Here is a 24,969-nt window from a genome sequence, read left to right as displayed (position 1 = left end):
TAAAGTTTCGCTCTGACGTCATCATCGGCCGCCAATTGACCTCTGCATATGTTTTAAATTTCCTTTCAATCTTGTTTATAATGGCTGGTTCGTCAAATGTAAGTTCTCATTATGTGAAAGCTGATACGAGAAGCTTACCAAAAGTTCGAATCGTAACGTTGGTCGAAGTTATTGCTAATTTAACGCCTTCACTGACCTTATTCCTCGAAATGTTTTTGTAATGAGCAAAAAAAAAAAAATGGACAATCCCCATTGCCTTAATTCATGCCTATACATAAATCCAGCGGGGCTAAAATGGTCACATTTAGTAATTCCTCTCAATCAATTCAGCAAATGAATTGTCAAAACTGCCAAACTGACAAATGTCAAATTAGTACAAAAATTCAGAAATGAATTGCAAGCAGAGTTGCATTTTGCGATTTTAGAAAAATGAATCATATTGTGATTCATATCATGATTCTTCAAAGCGACCATTTTAGCCCCGCAGAGCTGCCTAAGCGTCTGAAGTAAATGCTTAGGTACTTTATTTTATTTAGGGAAATCTTATTAAGACTTACAGATTTTCTTGAGTCTTTGCCTTTATAACTTTTTGTTAACTGTTAACGACACGACAATTTCCAGGAGAATACGACATTATCGTAGAAGACATCGTATCGTGAGCTCTAAAGTCCTTACATGATTGTCCACAGTATAATGTGGCGCACCGTTAGCGATTTGCATCTCGTAATTACTGGGCCGGCAGGTTTCTCTCAAAGTGTGCCGACTGCCCACAGTATCCTGGACAATTGGAGGTAAAATCTATTGACGAACAGACAAAGATTTTATCGAAGAACTGATAGGTCAAAATAGCGCTATGTTGAGGTCTATCTGTAATAATCTTTCTTATTATAAATATAACTCTACATGTTATCGCTGTTAGGACCTGTATATTTAGATACCTAGTCTTAAACCAAATATGTAAAATTTTTTGACGCGGGAGAGCCATGCTTCGGCACGAATGGGCCAGCTCGACCGGAGAAATACCACGGGCTCACAGAAAACTGGTGTGAAACAGCGCTAGCGCTGTGTTTCACCTAGTGAGTGAGTTTACCGGAGGCCTAATCCCCTACCCTTTTCCCTTCCCTACCCTCCTCTATTACCCTATTCCCTCTTAAAAGGCCGGCAACGCACCTGCAGCTCTTTTGATGCTGCGAGTGTCGAGTTATATTATTATAAGTAACATTAAAGTATCAAAAACATTCTAGAAGTCTCTTTATCTCCGGTAGAAATAATTGTATGGCATTTAGTGGAATTATGGTAAGACAACATCCTAGAAAGCAATCCATACCGGGAAACATAATGTGCGGCTGACGGACCGACAGGAAACGGTTTCACCACATCCACAGCTCTATACAAGGTGTAACAAAACTAAGTGATAATACTTTAGGGTGTGTATGAGTCCCCTGTGTAGAGTTCACCGTGAAAGTAGTAGCACTGAAAGGATAACTTGTTTAAACTTTTGTATGAAATTTAATGACGCTCGGGCGCTTACCCATATAAATCATTAAAAGAATTTGCTCTTTCAGTGCTGCTACTTTCACAGTGAACTCTATATAACGGACACATACAAACCCTAAAGTATTATCACTTAGTTTTCTTACACCCTGTATTGTTACCTACCTCATGATTGTCGTAAATCTGATAGGTCGAGACAATCTTGTATTTCGAATATTTCTATCTAGTCGTAGTCAAGTATTTCTATGAAACGAAGCAAGTCGGTTTTAGGGTAGGAAAAACGATCTAAATTCTAATGCATTAGGTAATATTATATTGTTAGCAAACTACACATTTTCAAGCAAAATGTTCGCTCGCACAGATACTGTAGTTTAATTTCCAAGCGTGGTATTGATCAATATTTAAGAACATCTGTTTGCTGCCAGGTTGTTACATGCTTAGGCAGATAAAATTTGTTGAAGGCTGGCCGCGCGGCTCGTTTTAGAATAGAAGTCGCGCGGCTGCTGCACTACTCGCGAGAATGTGAAGGCAGCCTAGACGGTAGTTTTTTTTTTTTTTAATGAAATAAGGGGGCAAACGAGCAAACGGGTCACCTGATGGAAAGCAACTTCCGTCGCCCATGGACAATCGCAGCATCAGAAGAGCTGCAGGTGCGTTGCCGGCTTTTGAAGAGGGAATAGGGTAATAGGGGAGGGTAGGGATGGGAAGGGAAGGGAATAGGGGAGGGTAGGAAAGGGAATAGGGTAGGGGATTGGGCCTCCGGTAGTTGTATCGATACGTCCGTTATTGAGTGGAATAATACCATGGGTATAATATCTAGGTGTTGTAGTAGGTAGTGGACGCTTCAGAAGTCTTAGCAGTGCCGGATTTATATTTTTATGAGTGTAGGCATTTTATTTCCGTCGCCCCCCTAACTCCCCTAAGTCGCTGCCGCATGCCGCCCCTAGGCCGCGGCCTATACGGCATATGTATTTATAAATTCTGTGCTGAGTCTATGGCCATTGCTAAATGGTGTTTTAGTATGGAGAACCGGTGTTAAAATCTTCATGGCCGATCACATTTATTGCCGTCGGGTTTTCCGCTTGTGGTTTTGATTTGTCACCATCGTGTTTTTATTACATTTGCCATTCAGTGTTAGACAATCGATAGCAACTGCCACTGGGATGAGCTGTGCCGATGCCAAACAAATAATTCTAGTTTACATAGTGAGAAGTGACGGAAAAAACAAATCTGAAAAGTGAGCGGCGTTTGGACAAACTCTGCGATTGTGTTTCTCCGTGTCTTGAGCCATCAGATAAATAGTTTCGTAGACAGTTTGTGGACCTACGCAATTTGGTTGGGTTAAATAACCGCTTAATAAAACCGACGGATCGCGGCTAATATTGTTTCGAGTTTCGAAGGATAATCCAAATAAGTAACGTACCTATGAATCAATGTCTCTGACAATACTTTAAAAATAAGTGGAGATCTCGATATGGATCTCGATATATTGGAGATTGCTAAACATTGGCCAATTACACCGACCTTGTGCGGAGTCAGGAAGATTAGAGATCCGTTATCTTCTCACGTGAAATATCTTCGTGCAGTGCCACAGCGCTGCTGTTGACGACTACTCGTTTGTTATTGTGACTTATGTTGTGATGCTGCAGTGCGAGGAAGAAGATTTGAAGGTGAGAGTAGTTAGCCTTAGCACTTCTTTAATTTTAGGAGACGGAGAGTATGAAAGACTTATGTTCCGCAGAACTTTTTTTTAATGAAATAAGTGTCATATATATAAAGGGATATATGATTTTTTATTAAACGAGCAAATGGGTTACCTGATGGAAAGCAACTTCCGTCGCCCATGGACACTCGCAGCATCAGAAGAGCTGCAGGTACGTTGCCAGCCTTTTAAGAGGGAATAGGATAAAAGGCGAGGGTAGGGAAGAGGGTAGGGGGGGATATTGGGCCTCCGGTAAGCTCACTCGCGAAACACAGCGCAAGCGCTGTTTCACGCCGGTTTTCTGTGAGAACGTGATATTTCTCCGGTCGAGCCGGTCCATTTGTGCCAAAGCGAAACACAGCGCAAGCGCTGTTTCACGCCGGTTTTATGTGAGAACGTGGTATTTCTCCGGTCGAGCCGGTCCATTTGTGCCGAAGCATGGATCTCCCACGTATAAAATCCCTTTTGGCAATAATTTCGCTCGCTGGTATCTGAAAGCTATAAACAGTTCACCACAATGAGTTAGGTAATTGTTCCGTTCCGTCCGTTGTGTGTGCGCAGTACAGAAGAGCTATCTATTACACTGCTATCGTTATCGTAACCCAGATGCAAGAATGATCCGAAATTCTACATGCCGATCTGACGCATAGATCATCTGTCTTGTCGGACAATTATCTTCATTGTTCTGTCCAAACCAATTCGTGCTCACTAAATTAATTTTTGCAACCACCACCAATCACCACTCAGCTCACGGCTTAGTGCTTACTACATAGGTACCTAATTAATTTTAGCAACAGATTGTGATCATAACATCGTAAGAGTAGTAATCACGATTGTTAATATCAAACTTTAATAAGCTAGCCTTTATTAGTCAGAATAAAACCTACCTATAATTGGTATTTGGTACTTGGTTGTACGCGGTATCTTTTTACCTCCTTTTTTGCTGCCTCCGCCTGTGAACCGAATTGCAAGTTGGAATCCAGTTTGAGTATTGCAGAATAATCAATCTTGATCACGACGACTAGACTGTATTTAATAATTTATTATAACGCCACACGTTCTCATGTAGATTAGACACTGTAGGATATGGTAGTGCTCCATTAATCAGGCATCGGATACATTTAAAGTTAGAGATTGTTTTCATAATACATAATTACAATAAATCCATACTCAATATTATAAACGCGAAAGTGTGTCTATCTGTGACCTGCTCACGCCCAAACCTCTGACCCAATTTTGCTGAAATTTGGTATGGAGATACTTTGAATCCCGAGAAAGGACATAGGATACTCTCATCCCGGAAAAATGTACGGTTCCCGCGCGATAATCGAATTCTAGCGCATAGGAGTTACAAGCGTCATCTAGTAGCACGTGAGTAGCACATAGTATTATTAATTAGTGATGATTCTACAATATTTTAAATGACGAACTTACAAACAATAATTATTATATTATTATCGATACATCTCTTATTGTTATCGTCGGTTAAATATTTAGTATTCCCGATGTGAGTTATAGCTTAGGACAGGGGTTCCCAAACTGTGCGCCGCGGCGCTCTGATGCGCCGTTGAAAAGCAAGAGTCGCCGTGAGTCGATCCTCCATCACTATCCATAACCACAAAAATTATAAAATAAAATTATAATAACTATTATGAATAAAACAAAGCAGGTAGATGATTAAATATTTGTTTATTATTATTTACTTGCTTAACCTAACTATAATAATTAAAAGTATATTTTTGTAATATCTAGAATCTAGATAGAGAAGGGCGCCGTGACAAAATATCCTCGTAAGTGCGCCGCAGGCTGAAAAAGATTGGGAACCCCGGCTTAGGAGCTAAACTACTTCAGTGGTTTGTAATTTGTATCTTTGCAGCTAAAGAGTTATTATAGCTTGTTCTCAGTGTGACAAGTCATAATCATGTACAAATTACAATGAGTAATGAGTTTACAGTTCGTTAGCTCCGCGGAGTTCATTGGTCGCGGTTTGGTCGCAGTCGATGTATTTTGTCCTGACGGCAGAATCCTGACGCTGTGGATAAGGCTAAAGGTTGTCAAAAACAAATTACAGTCAACTGAAAAAAATAACTAATTAAATTAAAAATATTTTATTTATTTTATTTACTCTAACTTTCCAATTTATTATATTAAAGTTAGTTAATAGGCAAGACACTTTTATATCAAAATAATAGTCTGATTTTTTGATAGGCCATGATCTTCTCGGTGTTTTAATCGTTTCTCTTTACTAGCCCGATTTCTTGGCCTTGCAGGTTTTGGGCTGATATGTCGGAAACCCGGTTTACAGATACAGATAAGAGATACAGAGATAGCACTGTTTGTTTATCACGACTATTGTTCCTTGTTTTATTGTTCCAATCCATGAATTAGGTTTGAATGTGATTGTTGTTTTGAAATGTTTTTCAATACATCATCAAATCATTTTGTAAAGAATATCGACATTGGTTATCTTTTTCCGATAAAAAGAAAACTGATACCGTCCCATGCTGATTCCGTTAGGTACCTACTCTACATTTGGACGCTACATTTTTGCTTAGATTCTAAAGTATTAGAACCAATGGAAATATTAGAATACAAAATTCATAATCCTGTCTCAAAAGCGAAGTGAAAAGTAAAAATCGGCCGAGTGCGAGTCGGACTCGTTCACGAAGGGTTCCGTACCGTTATAGAGCAAAAATAGACCCAAAATTGTGTTTTTTGTATGGGAACCTCCTTAACTTTTTATTTTATTTAAATATTAATATTAATTAATAATTACTGAAGTAGACATATAATTAGGGGTTTTGTGAAAATAACAAAAGCCTACCTGCTGCCGTTAAAAAAGGCCGTAGCAAAAAAGGCCAAATAAATTACGTTTATTTGACCTTTAATAAAATAATATACATTTTTATAATATAAGAGGATTACGAATTACGATGTTATGAACAAGGTCTCGCATGTTTGTTTTTCAAATGCACTGTAAAGTGATAGCAAAATATATCGTCTATATCAGAGTGAATGCTCTGATAACATTACATTGTTATGCTATTTTTCATAGGCATCTATTTTTATAGATATAAAAAAAACCCTTTTTTAATATCTATAACGTTACGGTTGTAAGTTTTTAAGAGAAATTATCGTTTTCGTCTACACTTTAGCATTTAAGGTGTTTGCAACTTTGGACCTATAACTTGAAGCCAGAATGTGGGACCCAAAACGGCTCCTCTACTAAATAATTTATATAATTGGAATCTCGGAATCGGCTCCAACGATTTTCATGAAATTTAGTATATAGGGGGTTTCGGGGGCGATAAATCGATCTAGCTAGGAATCATTCTCAGAAAATGTCTTTTTATTCGTGTTTTATCGATAATCGATAAACTGAAAAATATGACTCTTCCTGACATCTATTGGCGAATAATAATACTATTATGTGAGCAACTAATTGTTTTAACGACCAGCAGATTTATTAAGTAACACGAAGTCAATGAGTGTTTGCTATACCGAGCAATGTTCGGTCATCCAGGTACTAGCCCCATTATGTCTACACTCTGTATCCTACCAAAGTTACACGTGTTTCCAGTCAATGCTCCCGAGTCCCAGCAAAAACCGAAAATCAGTTCAGTGACCAGCTGCTTCTCATATCGCGACTAATTACACTCCGAACACTCCACAACCACACGGCACAAAAACGACAAACGTGTTCCCAAAGTATGCCCGTCGCCCGACTGAGCTGACATGGAACAACTTTTTGCATACATTCCCATCGAATATATATTACGTAGGCAATAAGGAATTAATGAGTTGTTTTGTACTTAATATATTTTAGCTTTAAAATTATTTATGATCTTAAATGAGTAAGGGATTCATAATATCCGGCATAATAGAAATACTGACAGATTTGAGGTGAGGTACCTTAACACAGATTTCCTTTGTTCGTCTGTTATTGTCTATCTTTATACGTGGGAGAGCCATGCTTCGGCACGAACGGGCCGGCTCGACCGGAGAAATACCACGTTCTCACAGAAAACCGGCGTGAAACAGCGCTTGCGCTGTGTTTCGCCGAGTGAGTAAGTTCACCGGAGGCCTATTCCCCTACCCTATTCCCTTCCCTACCCTCCCCTATTCCCTTCCCTTCCCATCCCTACCCTCCCCTATTACCTTATTCACTCTTAAAAGGCCGGCAACGCACCTGCAGCTCTTCTGATGCTGCGAGTGTCCATGGGCGACCGCATGGGATCAGGTGACCCGTTTGCTCGTTTGCCCCCTTATTTCATAAAAAAAATAATCCAGAAAGTAGAAATCCTATCCATGCTTGTCAAGTTAGGCATGAGAGCTAGTAGCTACACCGTACCAACCAAAATACGCGACAAACCGTTACATTTTTAGGTTTGTCCCAATTTTTATTTTATTCTCTTACACTCATAAAGTTCTTTTTCCGAAATCTTAAAATTTTTCAGATGCCGTAACAACTTCTTGAAACCTTTTCAGCGTCATAGGCGTTTTGATTATTTCTCATCAATAATGAGACAATCTCACCAATCCATACTAATATTATAAATGCGAAAGTGTGTCTGTCTGTCTATCCGTCTGTGTGTCTGTCTGTCTGCCTGTTACCTCTTCACGCCCAAACCACAGAACCGATTTTGCTGAAATTTGGTATGAAGATACTTAGAGTCCCGGGAAAGGACAAGGGATACTTTTTATCCCGGAAAAATGTACGGTTCCCACACGATAAACAAATGTTGGCGCAACGGAGTTGCGGGCGTCATCTAGTAACAAAATATTCATGAGCTAAATGAATCCCTAGTTGAACAAGTCTCTTGGGTACTCGGCGCCATAGTCTGAACCTCATCTCAATTAATTTCCCCTCAGCATCATGTAGATCTCTGATGTCACGCTCCGACCTTCATGAGCATTCACACGCTGTGTTCAGAGTTATTCTACCTCGAAGGTACCGAGATTGAGCCTTAGGTCTTCGATATTAAGGTTAAAGGTAAAATAAATGATCAGTACACTCAAGTATACTGGACCATTTGTAACCTGACACCTCGTATTTAAAGTTGCGAAGTGTGAACATCATTTTGTAAAATCTAAACAGCCTTTGGTTAGTGCCTTCGTCGTTCAGTGAATTAGTGATGGCTTCGAAGGTCATAGGTATAAGGTTTGCCTTGGATCAACCAAAAAGTATGGTTTCGAGTTTGGTTAGAACAATTAAATACACATCACCTGATTGTAGTCAATCTTTCTCGTGAAATATTGATGATCCAACATGTGTCGGACAAGCATGTAAAATGTTGGTCCTTGCGGCTAGACACTCGCAAATAAAAAAAGAAAGTCCTTGTATATTCCGCACACACTTAACTTCTTTAATGATACCTCTGTCAAACTTGCGTTGCCCACCGTCCGCATTCCGTAACAGACGACACAGGGACGGTTACGGTAAGCGCCTCACGTCCCGACTTATTATTCCCACCGGGTTTATTGACGATATTTGCATGATAATTTACTGGACACGCCATACCCATACACTTCTGTTTTTAATTAAATGTCCTCTTAGCCATATAAAACATACTGACTTGCCGGTAAGGTAGGTAATGTTTGCATCTACATTTATGTAGTTTAGTAAGACATTTCAATGTAGAGTGTGCTTATGTTATTTTGGTTTGGAGCAATAAGGAAAATTCCTTTTTCTTACCTAATTTTGGTTTAGGTTTCATACTAGGTTTGGGCAGTGCCGGATTTAAAGTTTTTATGAGTGTAGGCCACTTTATTTCCGCCACCCCATGTACTAAAGCTGCCACTCCTAGGCCACGGCCTATATAGCCTATTTATAAATCCAGGGCTGGGTTAGGGTGCGTGTGTGTTATAACACTTACACACTGGCGGAATCTTTAGGGGATAGGGCAGTAAAGTACTTAATTTATTCAGCTGGCTAGTTTCCGAACTCTTTATTCTTTTCTAAAGGTAAAAGTAAGTAAAAGTAAGATAATGGGGGTTTTTTTTCTTCATTTATTAACAGTAACGACATAATTATAGATATAAGAGGTATAATAACACGTGTTGCTTATTTATACCTGTAAAAGAATAGAGTTGTTGAGGTGTATGCTACTTCTATCTTTGTTGTTCTATGGAAAATTAGAGCATATTATGCAACGACACGTGTTTACTACTAGGTACATTACGAGGATACTTATGTTCTAGAAGAATCTTACGTATTCTGTTTGTTATGCGACACCACATTTTAATGTAAAACATGTATTGACAGCGCAAACTAATAAATACTTGTTTGCAATTTACATGGCTATTGGCTATGTACCTTATTTGTATAACTACCTGTGATGCTATTTTAAATATTTTATGACATAAATCACATGCTTGTCATAGAAAAGCACTTGGTAGTCTTTAATAATATAATGTTGTAAGTCGGGATTGTTTTTGTTACATTTATGAATCCTGCAAACAGTCATTCAGGCAATGTCTACATGCTCAAAATATAGAGTTTCCCCTAGTACCTTTTCTCACGACAAAAAGTATTGGACTGTTGTCAATTGTCATGTGCATTAGGTGCAATAATCTGTGTCATTTTTGTTTTAGAATGAAAAATGTACATGATGTGTTAGTAGATAAATAAATAAAAATAGCCCTGCAAGTTACCGTAAGACGTTCTTGTTCAATAACAGCTTAGAGAGTAGAGACCCATTCGATGCAAGCAAATAAACATTTACTCCTTCAATTTTAGGTGTTTCAAAATTTAAAGAAATAGCGGAGCTTTTGTGACCTCTAGCTATTGGCGTGTTCTTGAACTCTACCTTCACGTTGCCGCGTTGGTTAAATAATTATATTTATACGAAATGTGATAAATCTTAATATTTTTTGCATTAATATTCATATTCCAATGTAAAATCCGTAACCAATGACTTATTGAACGCTGACGTCAATTGCTATCATTAGTCACTTTCAAGTTAGTATCGTTAGATCTTTAAACTGTGTTTAGAAGCGTTAACCTATTCTGTACAATGGTACATGATATTATATCGCCTTACTTAATATTAAATTTAGGACCTAAAATACGGTGCAGACAGTGTTTGCCTTCCACAGTTCCTAAAATCGAAATGCTGATAAGCTGTCACTGCTAATCTTTTAAGAAAAAATTCAAACATAAATGGTGTCGTATTTATGCAACCATTTCGCGCTTTCAGGTGCTGTAAAAATTGAATCTACGACAAAAGTTAGTTTTGTATTTAAAGAAAATTATTTTTTTAGACTCTACTGTATCCATGTAAAATCAGAACTTAATTTCTGGAACTCGATTTAATCAGATTGGATAACTTTTTTCTTGCCTTTTTTAAATTTGCAATACGTGATCCGACTCGGATTGGACTTCAAATTTAAAATCCAAATCAAACGGGGCTCATTCACAAGCCCGCAGTCCGCAGATAATAGAGTCCACCATTCATGAACGATTCAGGCTGGGACGAGGAAGTGTGAACATCATCACGCGCCGTCCACGTGACAGCATGGCGTTTATGGTGTGACCGCATTGCTGCATATAATATTACACCCACCAGAGGTATTACTTGTCAATATTTGCGAGCTGCTTATTATAACAAAGCTATGGAAATCTTTTACGATGCGTGTTGTTCGGTACACGTGAATTTCTACGGGCACGGTGTGCAATTCTTATACCTCGAACGTCGCACCGATTGCGCTATCTCACGAAGACACCAGTCAGCCTGAAATCGATGTGCATTTCGGTTCAGACTACAACATAATAATTATAGAGAAACAGTAACACAGACACTACTGACAAATTTTAGTCTAGGTGGTCTAACATGCAGATGGTACTATACTATATTTTTTGCAATCTAGCCATCATAGCCATGTCACATTTTCTGCATTTTGCTCCACATTCTATAGCGCGAACGACCTCGCTTACAACCTTACTCTTATGTAAAGTACACAAGCATACCATTATGATTTACTCGTGAAACATTCCTCTATGACGCTTCATATCTTTGTTTATTAGCTGGGCGTGTACAATCGCATTGTAATTGTTTGAAATCACGATATTGAGTCAACAACGCGAAGAAAACTGTTCATGATTTCCTTTGTAGGGAATTTATAAAGACCGATTTGTATTATTTCGACTCGTGTCTACGAAATACTTAGTTTAGATATTTAATGCTCAAATAAGTGTTATTTTCTGTCTTGAAAATTTCCTTCTCCCTGAAAGTGATTTGATTTTTTGTTTGGAAATTGCGTTTCATGAATCATGACTTTATTACTCGTACGTCTAGTTCTACTACAACTTCGATAGCCTTCTGAAATAAATTATTTTTAACGTTTTTTTATTACTTTCTTACTTTTACCACAGAATAGATAATAGTACAAGTACTTTTACTACAATATAAACTGTAAAGGCCTGTTTCGCCACCTCCTGATAAGTGCCGGTTAGGCTATCCTGCCACCACTTAACTTGACAGATAGAGTATGATAGAGAATTGTAGATAGAGTATGGAGAATCTGTCAAATAAGTTGTAGATATCCTATCCGGCGCTTTATCAGGAAGTGCATATCGTACATCTAAGTAAGAGTAGTGGATATAAGAGATAAGTAATTTTACTAGATAGTAGATGCAGTATCTACAGTATTGATTCACTGAAATAATGCTGATTTAGTTCGCCCGATCGATAGCAGGAAATTAGCATGACACATCATCACATCTACAGCCCTTTTTTTTTTTTTTTTTTTTTTTTTTTTGGTCGGGAAATGCTATTACACATCCCCGGTAGCGTTGGGGAAGGACCACCGGGGTATGTGGGACTTGCTACGGCCGAAGAGATGGTAAGTGGCCGCAGCTGTACCCACTAAAACCCGACCGTGTTCTTACTTTCGCGCAGGACGGAGACGCGAGGGCCTATTACATGTCTTCCGTGACTTCCGTCCGCGCTTGCCTGCTCACCCAAAGCAGGCCCACACTGTTGGGGTTTCTTGTCCCCCTAGGCCGAACAGAGGCCCCACATGGGGGGCTTGCATAGGCCGGTCGTCTTCTTTGTGTCGCGATGCGCAGGAACACAACGCGCATCGCGACTCTCTCGGGGACTCAGTGCAATGAGTGGCGGCATCCCCATACCGTCACCCTGAGTTCCCTGGCTATGGCGGAATGTCGCGTCCGTTGCGACGTCTTCGCCTTGGCCGTCTTCGCCGGTGGTCGTGCGCCTCTCGCTCCCTTATGCGCTCGGCCTCCTCTTTGGTCGAGATGACGCTATGTGCGAACGTCTCGACCGCAGACCACTTTTCTCCGCTCTCGACCAAGGCCCTGCAGAGGGCTGGGAGAGTCGCGTCCTCGCCGATAGCGGCAGTTAGAGCCGCGCGTTGTGTCGCCCAGGCGGGACAGGCCGTGATGGTGTGCTCGGCCGTGTCCCGTTCCTCTCCACAGTGGTGGCACTCTGTGGTGACCTCACTACGCGCTATTTCACACAGATACCGACCGAAGCAACCGTGCCCGGTCAGCATCTGCGTGAGGTGAAAGGATAGCGCACCATGTGTGCGTTTGATCCATTCTCTGAATATGGGGCGGATCGCCGTCACTAGGGCAATGCTAACGGTCGGTTCCTCGAGCCGTTCTGCCCAGAGGACATCTACAGACCTGTATTAGGTACTATTTTATTTATTGTAATGTGTATATAATATGATTATCTTCTTGATCTCGATTTTTATTTACATAACAAACAAACGTGCAGCCTCCGGAGTCCGGCCGGATATAAACCACGCTAACCCGTGTTACACGACGGATAGTGTAAGGCAAATGTATACACACGAACATACATAACCACACTGTTTGATTATCTAGGACATGATATAATGCCACAAAATTCAAGTAATCATCAAAACTAGAGATCGCCCAAAGGTCGAAATTCGACCTTACTTGCAACGACATTAGGACTACTACCTATATTTTGTAAAAAATATTGACTTCATCATAGTTTTTTTTCAATTCTTTTCTCTGGGACTCAGCTGATATCAGACTGGCCATTTAAGCATTGTCTAATAGTATTTAAAACTAAATAAAAAAAACAATAATCCATTTTCAATTTGTCAACTTGTTGTCAGCAGACTTCAACCACAAATAAAAGAGTATAATTCGTATGTATAGGCTTGTCACTCAAAAATCTGTCATTTTTCCTAGTAGTAGTGTCGTAGTGTGTGTAACGTTTTAATTGTTAAAAATATATATGATAAAAGCATAATTTTAAAATAATATTAGCTCGATGCACTCCTTCACCATATAAACTATAACTGTGCGAAATTTCGTGCACCTACGTTTCCCCATTTTTCGTAAAAAGGGTTACAAAGTTTTTTCTCTCACGTATTAATATACAGATAATCATACCTGTCATAAAATATGTGGTTACGAAGCTTTTTTGTTATCTCCAGTAACAACATTTTATTATTATTATTGTAATACCTCAAAATAGAAGAAAAAATTAAGAAAGTAGATGCCGCGCGCAACTCCGATGACCGTTGCGCTAATATTCGTTTATAGCGCGAGAATAGTACATTTTTCCGGGGTAAAATTATCCTTTCCCGGGAATCAAGATCTCCATAAGTACTTACTAAATTTCAGGAAATCGTTTCAGCAGTTTGGACGTCAGATAAAGGACAGACATTTTCGCATTAATTGTAATATTAGCATGGATGTCCCGCCAAATACATATTATGGTCACCATTAAATTCGTGGTGCTCGCGTCATTGACCGCTTTTCATTATGGTGATGACTCCTAATGACTTTCGACTTCCGAAAACATTAAGATGAGACGTGACTGACTTTGACTCGAGTGGAACCTTGTCATTGTATAATGTCTGTAAAAATAATAATATGGAAAACGTTAGCTATGTTACTGCGATAAGGTTCTAACGTTCTGGCAATCTTGATGCTTGTGAAGGATAAGTTAATAACATTAAGTATCAAGATTAATGGGATGATCGTTGGATGACAACTCTAGTAGATTGAAGGTTGTGTTAGGGTGTGCATGATGAACGTTACACGTCCATTTAAATATATGGCCGGACAACACTCTAAAAACGCAAGTACAAAATGTACGTACGTCCGTTTGGATGGAATCCGGCCATGTTTGTAGGTTTTGTTGTTTTTAGAAACATTCAAATTGTTATTAGATTTGACTATGTGAGGAAGTCTTATAAACGGCCGTTCTGTCAATCAACATTATTATATATAGATATATATGAAGTATTGCAAAGAAATTAAAAACTTTAATGTCCATTAGGTCACGACTGTGAATGAACTGACGGACAGAGCGGGCATTTTAAACACTCGTCACTACGTAACAGATGTATTTCAACATAATGTGCTTGGGGAATGGGGATGCAATACCTTCCTGAGCGAAATACATAATAAACTGCATAGAGAATGTTCTCTTTTCCAATAGGAAAGTTAAATTTCAAGTGCATATGTATTGCCGTTATTGATATCGAGCAAAAAATAGCAAAAAATCATGTTTGATGTATGTGATATATCCCCTTAAATAATTAATTTATTTTGTTTTTAGTATTTGTTGATAAAGCGGCAACTGATATAAACAATCTGTGTCAGAAGTCTAGCTATAGCGGTTCTTGAGTTACAGCCTGGAGACATACAGACAGACAGACGGACAGACATCCAAGTCTTAGTAATAGGGTTTTACCCTCAGGAAGAAAACACTAGCCGATAACGTTCCAATTTTAAATTTTGTAAAAAATATCATGTTAGTGTTCGTTATGTTAATTTATGCCTGTGTTATATTATGTAGTTCAAATGATACAAAGGAATCCAAGATAACAATCGACGACCCTCGGCTATTTCCTTACATTTACGAAACTTCCTCGAGCACACAACGAATGCCAAACGGTTCGGCAACACAACGACAGAGGAATATAAACTACGCTCAAAACGCTTTGATGTAATCGATTTTCTTTTTACGTAAAAAAGACAAATAATGTAATTTCCGTGAGCACAATATTAGATATCAAGGTTGGATGGATCCTTTCTTATTTTTGTAACTGTTGAACATCGCTTTACATAGTTACAAGTTACGACGAATGGGCGGGTCAAATAGAGGAATACTACTTCGGTCTTCCCAAAACCGATGTAAAACAATATCTCCCCTGACCGACGTACTGGCCTGACACAAAGATTCACACTGTATGTACCTACAGAAGTTAAGTTAAGAAAAATGCATTGTACTTTAATCAGCTGTATTAGTAAATATAATTTTCTAACATATCGCAAACAAGGTCATTTTAAAATATAACTATGTATAACGTCTGCAGTGTAGATCTTTTTATGGTTAAGGGTGTTAAGTATAGCTTTTTGATTTGCTTATGTAGAGAGGGACCAAATCTCCAAAAGACTGTTCTCAAAAGACCTTGCGCACACTTGCTATTCCTTTGCTGTTTCAGGTACGTTGTTATCATTAGCCGATTTCGCTGCTCATTTTCAACTTTTCTTCTTAACAATTTAACCATTGAATAAACATAAATTGTAATGATTGTCAAGTAAAATTCAAGGTCATCTATTACTCCTGGTAGATAGCGTAACGGCTAAACAAAGACTCTACATTACTATACTATCGTAGCTAGGGTTGCCAGGTCGCCAAACCTTATACATAGCTGGACAAACAGACATCTTAGCCGGAAATTTGGAGAAAAAAGCCGGACTCCCTACTTATGAGAATATTATTGCATCTCAAACCTAAGCATTAATAGGATCAACACGCGTAAAAATTATTTGTCTAACATAATATAGAAATATGAATCTTCTAGCATAATTAAGATTTTATTATTCAATGGAAGCTGCATGAAACTTCATGTTATTTTTGCCCGACACAGAGTAAAAAAAGCATGGCTACGTTTTTTCCGGACGCCTGGCAACCCTAGTCCCTAACCGTAGCGATTGGTTCCGCGCATTTGGCGCTTAAATGAATGTGATTCTTGCTTCTATTATGTGTTACTTTTTCTTACAAATTGTAGTTATTATATCAGTTTCAGGTCAATCTAGTAATTTAAACTTAGATTCTTATGTTATTTCAAACGTAATGCAACGTAACTTCGTACTTGTAATCTTAACTTGGGTTTACAAGTACATACATTTTAAGCTCTTTCAGCCTTCGGCCGTAAGACCTAATTAAACCTTTCAAAAATGTTTTACCTTAGACCTATACGAAACTTAGCAACAAAATACGGATCACTCCTAGATAAACTCAGCTAAAATAACTCTGAAGGGTTTAGCAGAGGACCAACAAAACCTTATTTTTCAACACCAATCGTTAGCTAAATTAATGTTAGCCTCAAAACTATAGCCGTTGGTTAACACGTTTTTGTCTTCAAAGATGACCATGAGACCGCAAGGGAACACTTAGCATTGCTGAAAACGGACATAAATACATCTCTTTCTTTGTATGAATGAAACAAAGAAGGATAAAGAAATTATATTATATTAAGAATTTTATAAGGACACCTTTGTCAAAACATTAATTTTGTTTATCATTCCTTATCCTTGTGAGCACCATGTGAAATTGGGATATTTCACATTTTTCTGTTGCTACTTTTGTGTTAATGGCCAAGAATTTAAATGGATTTGCAAAACATGTATCCAATTAACGCGACGTGGCGCTATTAAGTATTTAGTAATGACATGTGTTTTCGCGAGGTATGCCGTGGCCCGTGGTGTTTCGTAGGAAACGCGCAACGTTTTTCTGTTGGCTGCACAGCACTTACGTGCAGCAATTATTTATTGCAACACCAAACCTTACGGGAGGGATTTCGACATGGAGATTCCAACCAGACTATGACCGATGTCCTTCGCTGACGATGAAGAGAGTAAGGTCTGGAAGCACAAACACAAACCCATCATCATCTGGGTTTGTCAAATTGTACAGTGTAGACTCGAAGTCTCGTTGGCTAAAAGTCGGATTAGTTTTGTCATTAAATGTTGTTGCTGGATCAGTCCTAAATCAGTGTAAAGATATTCAGTTTATGCTTTACGAAATCTAGTCTAATCGGGATTGTGAATTCTCCAGAGCGCGCCAAATTATTGCATTAGCTATAGTTTAGATAGAACTACACTAACGAAAAAAATGTATGGGATTTGACATAGCGCTAGAGCGTGTTATGGCGCTTGAAACTAGCGAATGTAATTTGACTAAGCACCCTGGCTACCAACTATATCGATGTTAATCAGCAATTAAGTAAAATTTCCTAACGACTGTCACCTTGACTTAGGATATGGGAACAGGCTAGTTACACTGCATTGTGTAGCGGGGTCAGAGCGTTCCACTTCATATTAGTTATGTGTTAATTGATGGAGGCTGTTACTCTACTTATATAACGAGTTATAAACTCATGTTGTAAGTTTAAGATTGACCATAGAATTGGTTAATGTTGTTACTAAATCTGGACATACATTTTTAAGATTGTTTTCCTCAATGAACTACAACCTCTTTAAACTTAAGCCGTTGAACTGATTTTGATGCAATTTGGTGGAAAAAAACTTTTTGTTTCGGAAAAGGTAGCTTTTGTTGTAACAAAATTACGCAAACGCAAAGCGCTTTAAAAACATCTATAAAACGCAAACGCAAAGCGCTCTAAAAACATCTATAAAATAACGTTTTAAAAATCTGACAAACGTTTTTGCTTAGCATTCTCAACATTTCACAAGCGAGCTGCCCAAAAAAATGAGTGGCACCTTTCTATCTACTACGTGATACTAATATTAACATCATAACTAATAAAGAGTCCCGAACAATAAACTTTCACCAATAAGACCAAAGTTAGTGAAGACTGTTGTGGCCGGAACCCGGGTGCGGCACTACCCCGGCCCTCCGAATGTGCGAGAAAGTGTGAAAGTGCAGTTAGCGGCTTTTATTATTCAAATAGATTATTCGTGCATACGCGGTTTAGATTAAAGAAGAGTGCTTTGAGTGGAGCTGCAACATATTGGTTACTACGAATTATAAATACTGTATGCCATTTCGATAGTTAATAACCTCCTCCTTTTTAGGAGTCAGTTAAAAATAGCACCATCACTTTTTATAACCAAGTGCTCCTTCATGCCGAGAGGACACAGGTTACTAAATATTTACTACTTTGTACGTAGCTTAACTTCTTTAAAGCAATAGCAAGCAGCTTTTTCCCTTAAATCTTAATTGTTTCTTCCTTAATTATTACTTAATTATTCCTTCTATTCTTATTTTTGTTATTTAAAATAAGTTCAATTTTTTTAACGTAAACTTTGTAAAATTCAAAATATTTGATCAGTATCAGAATTCAGATTTGATGATATTATCGTTGTCCGTCGCGTACTACTTTAAAGTGAAAAGCTATTTGCTTAACACACTAGCTTGTTGCGGTACTTGTGCAGAATTGCACAAACCTTTCGGAAAATTTATAAGGTCGAGTATGAAAGGTATTTGGCGCAGCGTTTGACTCTACGTGGCAAAACCCGATCGTTTTGATCTTGAATGCAATACAAATTCAAATTCTTCTCAAATTCAAATTCTTTATTAAGCATACAATAATATACAATAGTATAAAAGCTAGGTAGCGTACATCACGTCGTCTAATCCCATGCTCAGTAAACACTTGTGTTATGGCAATCAGACAACGGATGCACGCCGAATTATTTTATCCTAATATATATTATTTACACATTCACACACACAAACACACTACACTTTATCACGTAAAGTCTCTTTCGGCGACGTAATGCGCGCTTCGTTCGGGAGCCTCCCCCAGAACCTCATACAGTTAAGAACTTAGTTATTTGTAAATTGTTATCTTTGTAAGCCTTAAAGTGTCTTACATTGTAAGTTAAAGCATAATATATAATAATTTGGGAATGTATCGGCCAAATAATTAATTACACTTGGATTACACGTCTTCATAAATTATACAATTTAGTCTCGACAAATTTCATTTATACCTATTTTCCGTATACAGTTAGTGCTGTTCTATACTAGGTTAGGAACATTTTTGTAGGTATAAGGCAGTACTGGAGCCGCAGCTTTAAACTTCGGTTGGCAGTAACCGCGGCTCTAGTTGGCCGGGCGGTACAGCACCAAGCAGAGACGGAGGCACCTAGGGTTTCCGTACCACGCACTATTAAATGTCGGATATATACGTCGGGAATCCATAATGGCTTTGCCCAAGAAAAAAAAGAAAAAATGACAGCGAGGTAGCCATAAGAAGAGTCAAAACTTAATTTGTATTTTGTACTAATCATACTATATCGGGCTAGTCCCCGAATCGGTGGTGGGCATCGTAGTTTCGACGTTCATTTTCCGACGTTCGAAAAGTGTATTCATGATACCTATTTCGAATAAAAAGATATTCATTTATTTATGTTTTGTTTTAGGGCGGGTACTCGGTGTCGCGGACCAGCCTGCGCCGGAGCAGCAGCCTCAAATCATGGCGCTCCCTGAAGACAGACTGTGTGAGTATACCTCAATATTCTAGCTTATAATATGATGTCCTATGTTACCTGGGCCATTGCACGAGGCCAGTCAACCATACCTGATTAATTCGAGTCGGATCCTGGAATGAACATATACATCCGTAAGACAGCTAAAATCATTCACATTGTTTTGGATCCGCTGCGTCAACACCGCAGTAATAGTGATGGTAATTTAGTCAATACACTTTTGTTAGGATATTCTGTTTATGTGGAAGACCAGTATTTTGTATTTGTGGTACCCATTAGCGGTGTTTCAAGTTCACAGTTTACGAGTGTACCCACAGTGTACCGCTGTCGGCGCCGGAGAAACAGACTGTAACATTGACTATCACAAGAACTATAGGCGGCCTACGCACTTGCGTTTTAAGCCAAAGTAATAAAAATATTTTATAGTATAGTACAAAGTTACAACTTTTCTGTCAATACTAAAATATTATCAGGGTTCCAAACCTGATTCAATGTTGAGATTTGCAAAAAGTTGCTAAGTATCAGTAAACATACTCGTAATATTATGGACGAATTTGTAGTCTAGAAAATTTGTCTCTAGAAATGGGTAGGTCTAGTCCGGCGAGAATTAGATGTATCAGAAAATTATTGATATTGGAAAAGATATCAAATCTTTTTTAATTCGCCTTTTTGGCTCTATAGATAGAACTTCAGAAATATATTTACTGAAGATATTAAAAGCAGGAGGCAAACAGAACGGACGAAATCTATTCTGGGTTCGGGCATGGTCTCATAACCTCATTTTGATGGTCATACCAGCTAAGTCCAGGCTTAGCATAACGACATTAGAAACGGGAAATAATCGACAAACTGACAGATTTTATTGATAAAATGGCGGATTACTTTTGTAAATCTGTCACTTTGTTTATTCTCCCAGAGAAAGAAACCCCTTCTATGGTGACCATGCTATTGAGAGATTTCGGGTCGAAAAATTCAAATTAGTTTGGTCGCAAGTGTGTAAGGGCCTACAGAATAGCACCTTGTGCTCAACCGATTGTTGCGCGAGCGGCGCGCGGCGGTTTGCGCAACGCCGACCAAGGCGACCGCTGCTTCTAGATCACTCCAGTGACCACAGATACCGAAGCCTACAGATTAGAGAGAAATTTGACCATAGCTGGAGATTAGAGTTCTTAACAGTCACTTAAAAAAATGTAATAAACTTGGAATATTCCAATAGTAACCTCGGCCATCTTGGCGTTCATTGAGAGAGGCCTATGTTCAAAATACAGGCTGATATGATGATGATGAGTCTAGACACGTGTGTCGTGATGTCCACTTTTTTATGTGATAAGGGGGGAAACGAGCAAACGGGTCACCTGATGGAAAGCAACTTCCGTCGGCCATGGACACTCGCAGCAACAGAAGAGCTACAGGTGCGTTGCCGGCCTTTTAAGAGGGAATAGGGTAATAGGGGAGGATAGGGATGGGAAAGGAATAGGGGAGGGTAGGGAAGGAAATAGGGTAGGGGATTGGGCCTCCGGTAAACTCACTCACTCGGCGAAACACAGCGCAAGCGCTGTTTCACGCCGGTTTTCTTTGAGAACGTGGTATTTCTCCGGTCGAGCCGGCCCATTCGTGCCGAAGCATGGCGTCTCTATGTCCCTACTTGTCCATTTACTTTACGTAGGCCTTGTCCACAAACGGCGAAAAATAGGCAAAGACGGAAAAAAATACGCGCGTAGCTGATGATGCTAACAGCTAATATTAATGAAATATGTATGGGCTCTCTCGAGATACACGCAGCCCGTAGATAATACCGGGGACGTGAGAATAATATTATTATGTTATAGGTAATCATAACGTTATTAAATTCCAAAATACTAGGTCCAGTAACTTGTTGAAAAGTGCTCACCTCACTAGACGAGGTCTTACGATGTTTGTGACGATAGTGGGCGGGCGATACTTAAGGGGGCGACTAACCCAAAATTTACGATTTTATAATTCATTTTTATACTTGAAAATAAGCCCCGAATTGTTTCATTTTCTAAAATTAGATACTACATTATATTTCCAAGACTTCGATCTGAGCAAAAACACGATATCTTAAAATTTTCTCGATAGAAAAAAATCACAAAGATGCATCTAATTTTCACGAATTTTTCATATATTACCAAAACCGTGCATTGAAATAAGTTAATATTTTAACACATTGTATAACATTATGTCATTGCGAAATCGAAGTCGATTTTTAAAATATTGAATATTTATCGACTTATTGAGAAAAAACTAATTTGGCGATGAAACCGCGTCGTCCTTTTTCACCTGGCATATGAAAGACGGGCGTGAGTGTGAAGAGAGAAGGACGATGTTTGATTTTTTGGGTTAGTCGCCCTCTTAACTTACGTTTTACTAATAAATAGTAATTTGTGATTATAGAAGTAAATTATAAGTCTAAAAACTAAAAAATAGTAACTAGCAGCAGGTGTGATTAAAATCTAGAAAACAAATATTTTAACACTTAAATCCACACGAGAAAAAAGGAAAGTGTTCTTAACACGTAACTCGAAAAAAATGAAATTGATAAAGATCACGCGTTTAATTACAAATAAATCATTAAAATAGCTGGAGATGTGGAGATAGGCTGTAATTGCTGTAACGAGCGAAACCGACGACAGGATACTGATTGATGACAGCAGAAAGTGAGCATTTCTGGAATTCTGGCCGTTATCACTTAGGTATCACTTTCTGTAATGTTTGATAAAAATTTACCCAAGTCTGATGTCTGTTTTTTTCTTTTTAAACAGTTATGTAATAATAAATTTTATTATTACAAATAATTTCAATTAATTAATTTATTTCAAAACTACAAAACCTAACAGACATCGTAATAATTAAAAAATATATAATTTTTTTATATATTATTTAATTATTATATTTTTGCGCGCTCGGTTCGCGTTGAAATCTTTTGGACCCTCGATTTATTTGCTGCAATGAAGTCAATAAAACGTTGTGAGCCTTAAGTTTTATTAATCACACGTTTTTTTACTTTTTTTTATGAAATAAGGGGGCAAACGAGCAAACGGGTCACCTGATGGAAAGCAACTTCCGTCGCCCATGGACACTCGCAGCATCAGAAGAGCTGCAGGTGCGTTGCCGGCCTTTTAAGAGGGAATAAAATAGGGGAGGGTAGGCATGGGAAGGGAAGCGAATAGGGGAGGGTAGGGAAGGGAATAGGGTAGGGGATTGGGCCTCCGGTAAACTCACTCACTCGGCGAAACACAGCGCAAGCGCTGTTTCACGCCGGTTTTCTGTGAGAACGTGGTATTTCTCCGGTCAAAGTTCGTGCCGAAGCATAGCTCTCCCACGTATAATTTATGAAATATAGGTCTTATAACCACAGTTTAAAAAGCCAGGGAGAAAATTGTTACTACCAATGAACGATAAAAACTTGAGAATAAATTTTAAGTAGCTTAAGAGTCCGTATATATACGAAATTTTGCCGAAATTTTGAAGAAAACGACAGAAATAATCTATATAGATAAAATTCTATCCAATTCGAGAAAAAAAGAAAAAAAAACAAATTGTGCCAAAAAACACGATTTAAAACAGCCTAAATCTTACATTATATTACTCGCCGCAAGGCTAATGTGAGATTTAGGTTGTTTTGAATACTGTTTTTTGGCATAATTTGCTTTTTTTTTCTTTTTTCTCGAATTGGATAGAATTTTATCTATAGATTATTTCGTTCGTTTTCTTTTTATAATTTACAGCTCCAAGTTGCCGAAATTAACAGCAATTCTTTGCCCATTTTCTCTAAAATTTTGCCGAGTTACATATTTTTTTACTCAACTATTTCATATTAAAGTGGTAAAAAGTAATCCCAAGTATTTTTTTCATACCGTTAAGACGTCAATACAATCCATAAACAGGTGATATTCTAAACATTTTACATCAAAAATCACAAAACTGTCGCGGGTTTGAGTTGGATTATTTAAAAAAAAAAACAAAAATCTAGCTCCAACATTAGATTATAATTGAAATGATCTTACATGTTGTGCATTAAAACTTATAGAAATACTGTATTTTAACTGTTAAATCACGTCTGTTAATCAGCGAAATCGGCAAAATTTCGTTTATTATTGTAGTTTCAATATAAACAATTTCCACATCATTTTCCTTGCTTAAAATATGTTTATTAATAATAAGCATTTGAGTCCCAATTTGACGACCTCTGTGGCTCAGTTGGTGGGCTGTAAATTTGGTAGCTCAAGCCGGGGGTCGCGGGTTCGAATCCCGCCGACTGAACAAAAAGTTTTATGTATAGTATAAAAGTATTAAATATATTTCCGTTGTCTGGTACCCGTAACACAACTCCTTCAGGTACTTAGCACGGGGCCAGACTGATGTGGTGTGAAGCGTCCATAGATATTATTATTATTATAATTAAAGTTAATTTAGACTCGAATGCATCATTAGGTCACAGCCAAAATCACAGAATAGCGGTAAATTATAATAAGAGGAAGTTCGCATGTTAGCTATTGTCGATTGTTGACGCGTTCGCTACATCTGACAATAAGGGTTCGGATTACAGAGATTGACGTCAATTATAGGCGAAGAGCCGAAGTTTCTGTTACTTATTTTTTTCCAAATATACAACAAATAAGTGGCATTTTGTGGCCTTGTCTTATCGAAAGTAGGTAAGTACCTACTACCTACCATATTCAAATTTAACTAATAACGTTTTTACTCATAAAAAAATTTGACCATTAGAAACAAATTCATATCTATCTAAAATCTAATAAGTAATATTATTATTAATGCGAAAATGTTGGTCCAATTTGAATCGAATACATTCAATTATAGTCTCGGGCTATGATCGAGGGATACAAACATAATATAACGACAGTTTTATCTTGTAGAAAATTACAGTTCCTTAAAAATATCGTTCTATTTCAGAGCGACTAAATCACATAGATAATGGAGTTGTATTATTCTTTGTTTAATAATGATGAATATTAATTGTTTGCCTAAAACCGTTACTGTTAAGCAATATATTCATTATGCAATAATTTGGTCATAATTTTCGTGGGAAAAATATATCCAACAGTTATCAAATTAACGCAATTATCAAATTTAATTAAACAGATTTGGAAACGCAATTTAATTGGAATTATGAAATGATTATTATTTTAAAATAAGTACTTGGTTTATAAAGTTGTTGGTTTTTACTAGCTTTGTGGCTGAATTATGAATACTAAATAATACGAAACAATAGTTCTTCTGAAATAAAAACAGCGCGACCAAGTCGCTATTTAAA

General features: G+C 38.0%; 1 protein-coding gene and 1 long non-coding RNA gene across 2 annotated transcripts in view; one reads left to right on the top strand and one right to left on the bottom strand.

The window, feature by feature from the left end:
• The first annotated feature begins 3,119 nt into the window (after window positions 1–3,119).
• LOC121730160 (rho GTPase-activating protein conundrum) overlaps window positions 3,120–24,969 on the top strand; it is a 99,195-nt gene continuing 77,345 nt past the window's right edge. The window contains exons 1-2 of the mRNA XM_042119071.1: window positions 3,120–3,164; window positions 19,608–19,685. Of these exons, the coding sequence (XP_041975005.1) occupies window positions 3,135–3,164; window positions 19,608–19,685 (108 nt within the window). The 5' untranslated portion in view covers window positions 3,120–3,134. The remainder of the gene's footprint in view (window positions 3,165–19,607; window positions 19,686–24,969) is intronic.
• Window positions 11,984–12,322, bottom strand: LOC121730162. Its single transcript, XR_006036071.1, has 2 exons — window positions 12,100–12,322; window positions 11,984–12,063 (listed from the first exon to the last, which is right to left on the bottom strand). It is a non-coding gene; the product is annotated as an uncharacterized LOC121730162 (long non-coding RNA).

This window comes from Aricia agestis, chromosome 9 (genome assembly GCF_905147365.1).
Source record: "Aricia agestis chromosome 9, ilAriAges1.1, whole genome shotgun sequence".
Classification (NCBI taxonomy): Eukaryota; Metazoa; Arthropoda; class Insecta; order Lepidoptera; family Lycaenidae; genus Aricia; species Aricia agestis.
The sequence above is the reverse complement of the archived record's forward strand: the minus strand, read 5'-3'. Positions and strand labels throughout refer to the sequence as shown.